Source organism: Echinops telfairi, unplaced genomic scaffold (genome assembly GCF_000313985.2).
Source record: "Echinops telfairi isolate 266 unplaced genomic scaffold, ASM31398v2 ScPeMD7_7417;HRSCAF=8455, whole genome shotgun sequence".
NCBI classification, from domain to species: Eukaryota; Metazoa; Chordata; class Mammalia; order Afrosoricida; family Tenrecidae; genus Echinops; species Echinops telfairi.
In genome coordinates, this window is record NW_022111317.1 from 5976431 (window position 1) to 5990361 (window position 13931).

The following is a 13931-nucleotide window of genomic DNA, read 5'->3' on the forward strand; positions in this document are numbered from 1 at the left end:
GCGCATGTGGTTGGGTCCTGACCCCCATTCCTTGTCCACCTACCTCCCACACCCACCCCACCCGGGCAGAGAGTCTACTACCTGTCGCTGGAGTTCTACATGGGACGGACGCTTCAAAACACCATGGTGAACCTGGCCCTGGAGAATGCCTGTGACGAGGCCACCTACCAGGTGTGTGTGTGGGGGCCAGTGGGGGAGGGTGGGGAGCCTGGGGTGGAGGGTGGGGAGAGTGGAGCCCAGGGGAGCAGGAAAGGACTGGGGACACCCTGCTGGCTGACAGGCGCTCTGCCCTGACCCATGCCATCCCGCTCCCTCTAGCTGGGCCTGGACATGGAAGAGCTGGAGGAAATCGAGGAGGACGCGGGGCTGGGCAATGGGGGCCTGGGCCGGCTGGCAGGTAAGTGGACTTGGGGCTTCTTGGGGCTCCTTCTTTCTCGCTGGCCCCTGACACCCCCCCCCTCTTGCCACGCCCCCAGCCTGCTTTCTGGACTCCATGGCGACGCTGGGCCTAGCTGCTTACGGCTACGGGATCCGCTATGAGTTTGGGATTTTTAACCAGAAGATCTCCGGGGGCTGGCAGGTGAGGAATGTGGATCCTGGACTCTGGGGGTGGGGGGTGGCTGATGGAAGGGGCGGGACCCATGGGGCTCTCTAGAGCCAGCCTCTTGCTTTGGTAGGAGGCATCCTTGCCCTCCCCCTCACCCCAGAGTGGGAGTCCTCACCCACAAACCAGCATCCACCCAGCACCCCCCAGAGCCCTGCTCCTGGGTGCCAGTGCTGACTCCGCCTCCCCCCGCCTCCCCCCCCACCTGCCCCGGGGCTCAGATGGAAGAGGCTGATGACTGGCTTCGCTACGGCAACCCCTGGGAGAAGGCGCGACCCGAGTTCATGCTGCCTGTCCACTTCTACGGCAGAGTGGAGCACACCAGCCAGGGGACCCAGTGGGTGGACACACAGGTGAGAACCCCCCGGAGGAAGGAAGGGTGAGTGAGCGAGGTGCAGGAGACTACTGAGGTTCAGAGAGATTCAGTGACCTGCTCAAGGCCACAGAGTTGGAGAGATGCAGAGCCGAGCCCAGGTGTGGGGGAGAGGCCGCCCTTCCCCAACCTGTGCTCCTCCCTTGACCTTAACTGCCCCCCCCTCCCGCCCCCGCTCCCCACACACACACACCTGCCACCTGGGGGCTCAACAGGAAGCAAAACAGCCCAAAAAGGGGGACAGGGAGAAAGTGAAGGCCCCGAGCGCGGGAGTGATTTGTTCAAAGTCCCATCGCAGGTTCAAGGGTACCTGCCCCGGCTGCACGGCCCAGCTCCTCCAAGTCCTGGCCTTCACAGACCCCCCCAGCAGTTCCAAAGTGGGCATTCGGTTGACCACGCTCAGGCTGGCGTCTGGTAGGACAATTGGCTGCGCACTGTGTGTTCTGGGGGTGCCTCTGAGCTGTAGCTTCCTCTCCGCTCCAGTCCACTCAAGTGATGGGGACAGAAGGAGGTGGCCCAGAGCCGTGGCACCAGGGATGAAGGCCTGCTCACTGGGGGACGTGGGACCACCATTCTCACAGCTAATCAGCCTGGTGGCCACCCCTGGAGCCCCTTCCACCTTGGCTCTCCCAGCTCTTCCATCAGTTCAGCACGCCCCTGGGATGTGCTTGGGCCAGGCCGACCAACCAGCCTCATCACTGATGCCTTTGCCCTTGGTCCTCTGGCAGCCCTGCCGGGCAAGGGTGGGTGCTCAGGAGGGGTCGGGTAACCGGCTCTCTTGATGGATGAGGTGGAGAGAAGTTTAGGGTTTGCTCGTGATGACCCAGCTAGTGAATGCTGGGTGGGCAGAGGGCAGGGACCAAGTTGGCCCCTTGACTGGTGCCCAGCTCCCAACACCACTGCCCGCCTGCAGGTGGTACTGGCCATGCCGTATGACACTCCCGTGCCTGGCTATCGCAACAACATCGTCAACACCATGCGCCTCTGGTCAGCCAAGGCCCCTAATGATTTCAACCTCAAGGACTGTGAGTTTGTTTACCGTCAGCATGAACAGCCCCTGACCCCACCCCCGACCCCCGACCACGCTCAGTGTCTGACTTTGTCCCCACTTGTGTCCCTCAGTTAACGTTGGTGGCTACATCCAGGCTGTGCTGGACCGAAACTTGGCTGAGAACATCTCTCGTGTCCTATACCCCAATGACAATGTACGTCACCCCCTGGGCTGGAAACCTGAGGAGGAGGGTGTGGGGAGGAGGAGGAGGAGAAGGAGAAGGAGGAGGAAGAGAGGTACTCCGTGGGGCCCTGGCCATCGGGCTGGCCCCTTTGTCTGGTTGTGCCCCTGAGTCCCGAGGGAGGCAGGTTAGGATCCAGGTCATTTTGGAGCCCTAGTGGGTAAGTTGGTGGTTTAGACCTCCCAGCCACTCTGAGGGAGAGAGGAGAGGCTGTCTGCTCCCGTAAAGATTTATAACTGCGGAAACTCCGTAGAGGGCCCCTCTGAGCCTGAATCTACTCGATGGCAGTGGATTTGGTTGGGGTTTATTCCCCTGGAGAGGGAGCCCTGGTGTTGTAGTGGGTTAGTCAGTGGGCCGCTAACCTAGAAGCCTAAACCCAGCAGCTGCTCCCAAGGAGAATGATGAGGCTGCCTGCTCCTGTAAAGATGGATAGTTCAGAAACCATAAAGAGCAGTCCTGCTTTGTCCTGCAGGGTCTGGGAGTTGGAAATGACTCCAGGGCTGTGGGTTGGGGTGGTTTTTTTGTTTTGCTTTTGGTGTAGCCCCTGGCTACACTCACACTAAATACACTTGTTTTTTTCTTTATTTTTTTAAATCATTTTATTGGGGGCTCGTACAATTCTTATCACAATCCATCCATCCATTGGGTCAAGCAACATTTAAAAAAAATCATTTTATTGGGGGCTTTTTCTTTCTTTTTTATGATAAAAAAATTTTCCCCCCTTTTTTATGAGTCTTAAAATTTTCTATTAAAACATTTTATCGGGGGCTTTACAACTCTCGTGACAACCCACTCCTCGATTGTATCAGACATGTTGGTACATATGTTGCCGTCATTCTTTTCTAGGCATTGACACTCTACTGAGTCTTTGGGATCAGCTCCTCTTTTTTTCCCCTCCCTCCTCCTCCCCACCCTCATGGCCCCTTGATAGATTATAAATCATTATTATTTTCACATCTCACACCGCCCACTGTCTCCTTTGCCCCACGGTTTCTGTTGTTCTTCCCCCTGGAGGAGGGTGTGTGTGGTTATGTGCCGATCACTTGTTTGTTCCATACCCTCTTCTGACCAAGAAAAGACCACCGGGTCCTTGTGGTTGTCAGGTACCATCCAGTCGGTTCTGAGCCACGGCAGAACCAACCACTGCCCGGTCCGGCACCGCCCTCACAATGGTCCCTCTGCTGGAGCCCACCCACGGTTGCAGCCACTGCGTCCACCCATCTCCTTGAGGGTCCACCCATCTCCTTGAGGGCCTTCCTCATTTTCGCTGCCCCTTCACTCTAGCAAACACTGGGTCCTAGGGTGGGGACAATTCAGGGCTGGGATCTCTTGGCGGGGGTGGGAGTAGCCCGACTGGCATCGGTGTCTCTGCGCTCCCGCCACCCTGACTCAGCCTCGCCTCGTCCCCAGTTCTTTGAAGGGAAGGAGCTGCGGCTGAAGCAGGAGTACTTTGTGGTGGCGGCCACGCTCCAGGACATCATCCGACGCTTCAAGTCCTCGAAGTTCGGCTGCCGAGACCCAGTGCGAACCAGTTTCGATGCCTTCCCTGATAAGGTACTTGTACTGTCCTCCGTGGCAGGCAGGCAGCCTTGAGTTGGTTCTAACGCAGAGCGACCACCTTACGTGCCTGCCATAGAGCGAGAGACTGCCTGGTCGGTCCTGAGCTACCCGCACCGTTGTTGCTCTATGCGAGCCCATGGTCGCAGCCACGTGGCACTTTGTCTCAGGGAGGACCTTCCTCTTTCCCACTGACCTTCCACTTGACCAAGCACACGGTCCCTCTGCAGGGACTGGTCTCTCTGATCACATGTCCTAAGTCTGTGGGCCGAGGTCTTCCCGTCCTCGATGCCCAGGTGAATTCTGGCTGGACTCTTTCCAGCACCGATTGGTTCTTTCTTCTGGCTGCCCAGGGGACTTTGGCTATTTTTCGCCAGCGCAGCAGTTTCAAATGCGTGACTGCTTCTGCTTTCTTCCTGATTCATCGTCCGGCTCTCACGGGCACAGGAGATGGCTCGAAATGCCAAATGCCGTGGTCTGGGTCAGGTGCGCCCGCGTCCCCAATGCGACATCTTTGCCCTTTAGCACTGAAAGAAAAAAGACCCCTTGCAGCGGATTGGCCCAGTGTCAGGTGCCCTAGGCGTTCTTGCCGGCTGCTTCCGTGGAGCGGTGATGGGGGAAAGGAAGCCCTTCTTGTCGGCTCCACTGACCACGGTGTCCTTGGCCGGCCCGGAGGTGAGGGTTCGGTTTTCTCTGTGTGGAGCTGTCATCCACGCAGAAGGCTGCCGCTTGGATCTTTGTCCCCAAGTGCTGCGGGTCCTGTTTGCCTCCAGCCGGCAAGGTTGTGTCACCTGCATCGTGCAGGTGGTGCAGGAGTCTCCCCTCCCATCCTGCCGCCGCCGCCACCGCCTTCTTGTTCACTGTGTCCCGACTTCTCCCCCAAGGCCTCAGCCTGTCCTGCCTGACAGGACACCTGCCCTAATTTTGTACAAGGTTTCCTGGGGACAGGAGTGACTTGCCCAAGACTCTCGATGAACAGACGCAGCCTGGGTGACCCCTTCCCTCCGCTGGCCCCTGGAGAATCTCCAACCCAACTCAGCCGCAGAATCAGGCAGCGCCCTTTGGGGGGCTCTGAAGCGCCATGACCGTGCCCACGGGAGCTAGGTCTGCAGCCCAGCCTGACTTCCAGCTGGTCCCCCCTCCCCACAGGTGGCCATCCAGCTCAATGACACCCACCCGTCCTTGGCCATCCCCGAGCTGATGAGGATTCTGGTGGACGTGGAGCGGCTGGACTGGGACAAGGTGGGCTCCCTGTCCCCTCTGTCGTGGGGACCCTTCCTGCCGTGGGATGGATAGGCATGCCAGTCCCCTCCCACTTTGGGGAGATGGCAGTGGTGCCCCGCTGAACTCTGGGACGCTGAGGCCCAGGGGCTTGGGCCGGGAGGTTTTAAACCCCATGTCCTTTAGGCATGGGAAGTGACCGTGAAGACCTGCGCCTATACCAACCACACGGTGCTGCCCGAGGCGCTGGAGCGCTGGCCCGTGCACCTGATGGAGACGCTGCTGCCCAGGCACCTGCAGATCATCTATGAGATCAACCAGCGCTTCCTGAACGTGAGCCAGACAGGTGGAGGGGGGAGGCTGCCTGCCCCGAGGCTGGGGCACCGGGGCCAGGGGTAGAGCCCTGCAGGCCGGCTCTTGGATCCTAGCCCCAGCCTGTGTTCCCCGATACAGCGGGTGGCAGCCGCGTTCCCAGGGGACGTCGACCGGCTGCGGCGCATGTCGCTGGTGGAGGAGGGCGCAGTGAAGCGCATCAACATGGCACACCTGTGCATCGCCGGCTCGCACGCCGTCAACGGCGTGGCTCGCATCCACTCGGACATCCTCAAGAAGACCATGTAAGCCCCGCCCAGGCCCCGCCCCGCCCACCAGGCCCCGCCCACTCACCCAGATCCGGGCGGTGCGGAGATCTCCCACCAGAGGCATCGCCCTTGCGAGCGCATAGGCGGTCCAGGAGAGTCCTTCCCCCGGGTGGCACCCCTCTTACACACTGCAGACACCCCCTTCCTCCGCTCCCCTCCCCACTTCCAGACCCTTTTCAGCGGAGGTGAGGGAGAATGCCTTCTGCCCCCATCACTGACCCTTCCCACTGCCCCCGCAGCTTCAAGGAGTTCTACGAGCTGGAGCCGCATAAGTTCCAGAACAAGACCAACGGCATCACCCCTCGGCGCTGGCTGGTCCTTTGTAACCCCGGCCTGGCCGAGGTCATTGCCGAGGTGAGAGCTCACTGCATGGCCAGCAGGGTGGACACGGGGTCCTGTCAGGGATCGGCGGGGCCTGGGAGTCTAGGTTGTGCTCTTCCAAGGACGCCCAGCCGAGGGCAGAGCCATCTCCTAACTCTTGCAAGTCTTGCGCGCGGGAGGGGGCCCTGTGGGCCAAGGGAGACTCTGACTGTGAAGGCTAGCGTGGGTGGGGGCCCATGGTCGTCTAGTGGACACAGCTGAGGGGACAGAGAACCGATGGAAGAGGCCTCAGGTCATTGGCAGGAAGACCTGCTTGGGGTCAAGTGGGGTCAGCCGTCAGAACTCATGGCAGGAGACAGCTAGGTGTTTGGAGAGGGAGGGTGGGAGGACTTTGTGGGCAGGCCGCTGGGTTGGCCCCCAAAAGTGTTGGGAGGAAGGAGGGAGGGGCCGGTGATCCCGACTGAGGATGTCTTCCTTGTGTTAGCGCATCGGGGAGGACTACATCTCTGACCTGGACCAGCTGCGTAAGCTGCTCTCCTATGTGGACGACGAGGCCTTTATCCGGGACGTGGCCAAAGTCAAGCAGGTGGGGAGGACTGAGCCTGGGACACCTGGGTCAGGGCTGGAGCCCGAGGTAGGGCCAGAGCTCTGAGTGAGGGATAGCAAATTGAGCTGCGCTCCGCTGCTGGCCCCAGGCCATTGGGTGAAGTCCCAGGGGCCCGGCATGCTGGGACCACCCCAGAAGAGTGCGGATATGGATTAGTAATGTCTGCCCTGGTGTAGGCATGGCGAAAGCCCTGCCTCCCTGGCTCTGGCCGATGGAGAGAATGAGGGCAGTGAGTGACGTTTCCTGAATCCTCTTGGTGAGCCCCTCTCCCTTTCCAGGAAAACAAGCTGAAGTTCTCGGCATACCTGGAGAAGGAATACAAAGTCCAGATCAACCCCAACTCGCTCTTCGATGTCCAGGTGAAGCGGATTCATGAATATAAACGCCAGCTCCTTAACTGCCTTCACATCATCACACTGTACAACCGTGAGTGCCGGGACCCTGGCCCTGCCCTCAGGTCCTCCCTCCACGGGTCACCCAGGGCATCGATGCCTCCTTGGGCCTCTGGCACGGGACATGAAGTTATCCTCATTTCACCGATGGGCAAACTGAGGTTCCGAGAGGCGGGAATGGTCCATCCAAGGTCAAGGTCACACAGCACCTCACGCCCCACCCCACAGGCAGGGAAGGACCCCTCAGGAGCTACTGCCCAGAGGGTACAAGCTGCCCCACTTGAGCCCTCTTTCATCCACAGGCATCAAGAAGGAGCCCAATAAGTATTTTGTGCCTCGCACCGTGATGATTGGCGGGAAGGTGAGAGCTTGGGGCACAATCACGGCTCTCTTCCTTGGATACTCGGGTTGAGTTCAGCTCGGCTGGGGCCCAGGACACAGGGTCAATGTTGGGGCAGGGGTGCTGACCCCGGATTGTGTCCTACAGGCTGCTCCTGGGTACCACATGGCCAAGATGATCATCAAACTCATCACGGCCATTGGAGATGTGGTCAACCACGACCCGGTGGTGGGAGACCGCCTTCGAGTGATCTTCCTGGAGAACTACCGGGTCTCCTTGGCTGAGAAAGGTGGGGGTGCCAACAGTGAGCTTTGGGGGGGTTAGTTCAGTCCCAGGAAGAGATTGGTCACCTCCCTCTTTGGGGGAGCTTGTGCCTTGAGGAAGAATCTGGAGAGGGCAGTGAGTTGTGAGGATCGAGGTCCATCCCACGGGGCAATCCCCAGGGCTCTGCTCTTGCTGGACTTTCCGGCAGTCCAGGGTGAAGTGAGAACGCTGGCACCCTTTAAACCACACTACCAACTCGGGGCAGGATTCGAGGCTGGGTCTCCGATGTTTAAGAATGCCCAAGCACTGGGGTATGGTAGGGTGGAGGCTCAGTTGGTGAGGACCGGAGGGTTGGAGGAGGATCGGAATCTTCCTCGGCTTGGGGCCAGCCTAACCTCCAAGTCCCAGCTGCGGTGGGGCATCTCCCTGAACGGATGGTCCTCTCCCTGCAGTGATCCCGGCCTCTGACCTCTCCGAGCAGATCTCCACCGCGGGCACGGAGGCTTCGGGCACTGGCAACATGAAGTTTATGCTCAACGGGGCTCTGACCATTGGCACCATGGACGGGGCCAACGTGGAGATGGCAGAAGAGGCGGGCGAGGAGAACTTCTTCATCTTTGGCATGCGGGTGGAGGATGTGGACAAGCTTGACCAGACAGGGTATGGTGGTCTCAGGCTCCTCCTCTGTTCAGGGGCTGGGTGGGCAGGAGTTGTGGCAACGTGCTTGCAAAGGCTGACCCAGGCCAGCACACTCATTCCCTCGCTTGCGTCCAGCGGATCCCCTCAGACCCGTAGTGACCCGAGAGGACAGAGTAGAACTGCCCTAGTGGGTGTCTGAGACAGCGAATCTTAATAGGAGGAGAAAGCTTCATCTTTCCCTCTCAGAGCAGCTGGTGGTTTCAAACCCTTGCCCTTGCGTTAGCAGCCCACTGGGTAACCCACTACGCCACAGGGCTCCATCGGGGAGCACAGGTGGTAGTGATTCTGGCCATCCTAACAACTAAGGGTAGCGAAATGGAAAAAGAAAGAAGTCGTCCAGGGCTGAAGGAGGAGGTAGAGAAAATGATGTCAACCCCCAATGAGAAGGTTGTTTCTGGAACTGGAAGCAAAATGAACAGCCTGAGCTCCCTGGGACCCTGGGTGGGGGGGGGGGCGAGGAAAACCAGAGGACAGTAGTGACAACAACAGGGGCGCCCTGGTGCTGGAGTGGTTATGCTCTGGGCTGCTAACTGGGAGGCCAGCAGTTCAAAACCACCAGGTGCTCCACGGGAGAGAGACAGGGATTTCTACTCCTGTCAGAAGTTACCATCTTGGAGACCCACAGGGACGGTTCTACTCTGTCCTGCAGGGTGGCTGTGCGTCAAGCTGTACAATTGTGCTCGTGGTCAGAAAACCGCTCTTCGGAGGGGTTTATTTGCCTGGCATTTCAGTTTTTGATTTTTTACAAAATTTAAAATGTGATTCTTTTCCTTATAAAAAGTATGCGGACTAGTTTGTGAGAATAACGAAACACCTTACAGAGATGGAAATAACTGTCACCCGTATGTCCCACGGTCCAGCTAGAAGACCATAGTCCTCTGTTCCTACCTCGGAGACCTGGCTCGATTTCTGGCCAGCATTCCTCACGGCAGCCGCCACCTGCCGCCTGGAGGCTTGTGCGTTGTTATGATACCGATTGGGCTTTAGTGGAGACGTTGCGCTAGGAAGAAAGGCCTGGCGATCAGCCTCTGCGGACCCTCTGGATCACATGGTTGCATCCCATTGGGCCCGAGGTTGCCATGACGGCAGCCAACAACAACAACAACAGCAACAACATGGCTTTGAAAAATTAGGCACAAGGTTCTGTGTCATTTTGGATCATGGTTTATCTCACTGAGCAGTGGAGGAGGTTTCCTGTATGTCATTCATCATCAAACTATTTTGTTTTTAAACTTTTTTATTGTGAATAACTTCCCCTTTCCTCCCTTCCTCTGCCGTCCCTTTGATGGTAAGCATCAAAGTCTGTTTCTTTTGGTACGAAAGCTTTCACAAGATTTGACATGTTTCCGTAACATTCCATCTCAGGAACTTGCCCTGGCTGCTTTATCTAGTTCCATATGGTTAGACACTCAGGGCCGTTTCCCCCCTTGGTAACTGGAAAGATCATTGTGGTATGTGACCTGCTGCATGGCGGACCACGTGTTTCCTGAAGATAGTTGTGAGAAGGAATCTTTTGGAGACCTTCGAGAGTGTGGCGTGTCGGGGGCTCTGGACGCGTATCACCAAGGAGCTTTCCGAGAGGGTTGGTCGCTAGGTCTTAGGCGAGCCGGCGTCGAGTCCTGCAAGCGGTGGTTTCTTCTGGGAGACTTGACCAGAAAGTTCCAACTTCCTCCTTTGCGGTGATGGGAAGGAATCATGTGATGTTGTGAAGGAGGTTCGTGCCACGTTCAGAGATAGAACTCAAAAACAGCACCATTCCAGCTGCTGGGGAGAGATGGGACTTGAAGGGGGCAAAAGGGGAGGAGGTGGGGCACCAGGGTGGGAGAGGCAGTGCTGGGAGCCTGGGAGTCTGGTTGGGGAGTGAGGGCAGGAGATGGGTGTGGAGGGCAGTGAACTGAGTTAACCGAGAACATGGCGGTGATGGCTCTGACAGTGGAACTCTCGGTAATGGGCTCAGATGGACAATCTGAGCCTGAAGGCCATTCCTGAGAACGTAGCTGTTGGCTTTTCCTGCAGCCCGAGGGGGAGGCTGGGCCTGGGCTGGGCCTGCTGTTGGTGGCAGTTCCCTTTGAGTTGGTGCATTCTCATGGCAACCCCGTGTACAGCAGAACCGGACACTGGTGGGTCCTGGGCCATCTTCACCGTCTTTGACTTGCCCCAGTTCATCGTGCGGAGTCTGAGTGCCTCCCAACAAGGTAGCGGGCACTAGTCAGTTGAGATTCATAGCGTTTCCACTAGCGAATCTTTGGCAGTAGTTTGGAAGTGACCTGAAGCCTGTCCTCCACGGGTAACCCTTCTGGAGTTTGAAATGCCAGTGGCCTAATGATATAAACTCGCAGCTCACCGCTCTCTAGATGATTTCGACTCACACTGGCCCTAAGGTAGAACGGGCCCTCTGGGTGTCCCGGGATCTAAATCTCTATGGAGGTAGGAAGCCTCATCTTTCAAGATTCTGACTTTGTGGCGCCCAGACCAACATGGAATCTGAGAGGCCACCGGTGTGATGTAGTTGTTAGCTTCCGACGAGTCGGCTCCGACCCTTGGTGACCCAGTGCACAACAGAACGAAACGCTGCCCGTCCCGTGCTGTCCTCACACTTGTTCCCGGGCCTGTGCCCATTGTTGCAGCCGGGTGTCAGCCATCTGGTGGAGGGTCTGCCCCTCGGCTTTACCAAACATGATGTCCTTCTCCAGGGACTGGTCTCTCCTGACTCCGTCCAAAGTACACCATTCGGAGTCTCAGCATCCTTGCCTCTAAGGAGCCTGGTAGCTGTACTTCTGAGACAGATGAGTTTCTCCTTCCGTCCATCTGTGCTCCTTTCAGTATCCTTCCCCTGCACCGACATTCAAACACATCGATTCTTCTTCAGCCACCCTTAGTCAAGGCCCAACTTTCACATGCGTAGGAGGCGATGGACAGACAATACCATGGGTTGGGCCAGCCCCCCCCACTTAGTCCTCAAAGTAACATCCTTGCTTTTTAACACTCTCGAGGTCTTGTGCAGCAGATTGACCCGATGCAATGGTTGTTTGGGCTCTTGACGATTGTTTCCCTGTGCATCGACTGTGGATCTAAGCAAGATGAAATCCTCAACGACCTCGACTTTTCCTCTATTTACCATGGTGTTATCTACTGCTATCATGGGCACGTGGGCGGAAGGGGGTGGTGCATTCATGGGGCAAACAAACCGGTTGGGAGACAGGGGTTGTGGTGATGACAGGAACCCAGGGAGAAGCACTTGCTTTGGCCTTTTGACTCTGACATGAACTTTTCTGTCCCGGTAACATCAACTTCCTCATCCACAAAGTGGGGAGTGACAAGCCAGGCAGAAATGGGAGGCTGCTCCAAGAAGGTCAGGGAAGGTCCCCAGAGGGAACAGGGCAGCTCCCGGGAGCCCAGCAGCAGGCTGAACCCAAGCCAACGCCACTGCCATTGAGTCCGACCCACAGTGACCCCTCTAGGGCAGGACAGCATTGGGCCACCCAAGGCGGTCCACGTTTTGGAAGCAGACGACCGGCCACATCGTTCTCCTGACGGGCGGCTGGTGGGTTTGAACTGCTGATCTTGGGGTCAGCAGCCAAGTGTTTGAACCTCAGCAACACCAGGGCTTGCTTCTTCAGGAGGCTGGAGGTGCCTCCCTTGTCTTGAAGGGGAGCCAGGACCCCCTTCCCGTGGTGTGGTGCTGAGCCCAGCTCTGGCCCCGCAGGTACAATGCTCAGGAGTACTATGACCGCATTCCCGAGCTCCGGCAGGTAATTGAGCAGCTGAGCAGCGGCTTCTTCTCCCCCAAACAGCCGGACCTGTTCAAGGACATCGTCAACATGCTCATGCACCATGACCGGTGAGTGCTGCCGGTCCTGGCAGGCAGTGGCGGTGAGCAGGGCACCAGGGAGTGGCCTGGGCATCTGGGACAGGCTCTGGTGGAAGCAAACGCCCTCTCCAGGTCCCCAGCAGTCGGCGTGGGCCATCTGCTTAGTTTTCTCTGGGATCCCTGCCTCTCTATCACCCTCCAGGTTCAAAGTCTTTGCGGATTACGAAGCCTACATTAAGTGCCAGGAGAAAGTCAGTGCGCTGTACAAGGTGAGGGGCCTGGGCTGGTGGGTTTGGGTGGCCCTGGGGAGGCTGGAGGAAGCCCTCCCCCCTTCCCCGCCTCTGCTGGGCGTTGAACCCAGAGCTCCTTCTTGGCCCACAGAACCCTAGAGAATGGACAAGGATGGTGATTCGGAACATAGCCACCTCCGGGAAGTTCTCCAGCGACCGCACCATCACCCAGTATGCCAGGGAGATCTGGGGGATCGAACCTTCTCGCCAGCGCCTGCCGGCCCCTGATGAGGCCATCTGAGCACCCCTCCCCCTTCCCTACCCCACCCCAGTTGGTGGCTCCAGCTCCTTGTTCAGAGGGTGGTGGCCTGACTCTTAACCTTCTTCCCGGAACCCCCCCCTCCCTTCACTGAGGCCTCAGTGGCCTCCATCCCGCCCTTGGGCGCAGCCCCCCTGTTTATGGGGTCTGCCCAACGGCACCCACTCCCCAATAAAACAATTCTCCCGAGCCTCCAGACTCCTCTCTCCGCTGGGAAATATTTTTAGCTCTTGGCGGGCACAGCAGCTGCGCAGTCACCCCCTCACCCCCCACCCTCAGCAGGTGTGCCCCTTCGGAGGGGGAGGGCATCCCGGGGGAGGGGCCTGGGCGTGGGCCGCCGTCACCCTCCACGCGTCTCCCCAGGGCTGTGTCCATACTAGGTCAGCCGGCCGGCTCGGCTGGCCGGGGGCGGGGCGTGCGTCGGGGTGGGGCCCGCCGGGATGGGCCTCGGGACCTTTTGCATGCGCTCCGAGCAGACCCCGGGCGGGGGGAGGAGCCTACGGCAGCCCGGCCCCTTCTTGGCCCCGCCCCGGTCCCGCCCACTGCGGCGTTTGAGGGTCTCTTAGCAGGTGGCTCAGCTCAGCTCGACCAGAAGTCGGGGTGCGTGAGGGCCGGGGACCCCCAGGCCGTCCACACTCGACCAGTGACGTGTCTTCCCGACTTGGGGGTGCGGAGGGCCGGAAAGTCTCGGCTGGGGGTTGGGGCAGGGAGGGGCCAACCCCGAAGGGAGGTTTGGGGTCAGTGGTTTCACAGCGAGCGTGTTTGAACCCAAACGACAGGAAATGGTTACCAGCTCCCCGAAACCTAGCTGGTGGGGACCCCAACCGCCTGTGGTTGCCCCGCCTGGGTTCCTCCCACTGGGGGCTCAGGCACCTCATCTCCAAGCTGCGGAAACTGCCCTCTCCACCTGGTCCTGGGGGCCCGGCTTCCGGAGGCCCCGTGTCTGCGGTGTGAGCTGAGTCCTCCAGCTGCCCCAGACACCCAGGCTCGGTCTCGGCAGCCGCATTGCCGGTGGCCATCAGGCCCAGCCTACAGGCCCCTCGCCCCCAAAGCTTCCATCTTGTCCTAGCCCTGCCCCCCGCCCCCCGTGCAAGGACCTGCCGCCCTGGGCCCCCACCGCGGCCAGGCTGGGCCCCCACGGTCCGCAGGAAGCCGTCCGCCCCGGGCCGGTGAGCCCCGTGGGAACGGTTTGTCACGAAAACAGGAACCCGGGACGGGGGGCTGGGCGGGGCGCCCCTTGCCCACCGCAGTCCGCTTCCTGCCCCTCCCGCTTCCTCCGAGCGACACCCAGGCGGGGCCGGGGGCGGCAGGGAGGGGAGC

The 13931-nt window shown here is 59.1% G+C and overlaps 1 protein-coding gene across 1 annotated transcript in view; it reads left to right on the forward strand.

Annotated features, from left to right (window-relative positions):
• Positions 1-12800, forward strand: part of PYGM (glycogen phosphorylase, muscle associated) — a 14075-nt gene extending 1275 nt beyond the window's left edge. The window contains exons 2-20 of the mRNA XM_004713513.2: positions 70-171; positions 319-397; positions 477-580; positions 826-957; positions 1891-2002; positions 2100-2182; positions 3620-3763; positions 4916-5008; positions 5174-5320; positions 5441-5604; positions 5868-5982; positions 6434-6535; positions 6835-6982; positions 7251-7309; positions 7436-7577; positions 8005-8212; positions 11958-12092; positions 12265-12331; positions 12444-12800. Of these exons, the coding sequence (XP_004713570.1) occupies positions 70-171; positions 319-397; positions 477-580; positions 826-957; positions 1891-2002; positions 2100-2182; positions 3620-3763; positions 4916-5008; positions 5174-5320; positions 5441-5604; positions 5868-5982; positions 6434-6535; positions 6835-6982; positions 7251-7309; positions 7436-7577; positions 8005-8212; positions 11958-12092; positions 12265-12331; positions 12444-12593 (2286 nt within the window). The 3' untranslated portion in view covers positions 12594-12800. The remainder of the gene's footprint in view (positions 1-69; positions 172-318; positions 398-476; positions 581-825; positions 958-1890; positions 2003-2099; positions 2183-3619; positions 3764-4915; positions 5009-5173; positions 5321-5440; positions 5605-5867; positions 5983-6433; positions 6536-6834; positions 6983-7250; positions 7310-7435; positions 7578-8004; positions 8213-11957; positions 12093-12264; positions 12332-12443) is intronic.
• The last annotated feature ends 1131 nt before the right edge of the window (positions 12801-13931 follow it).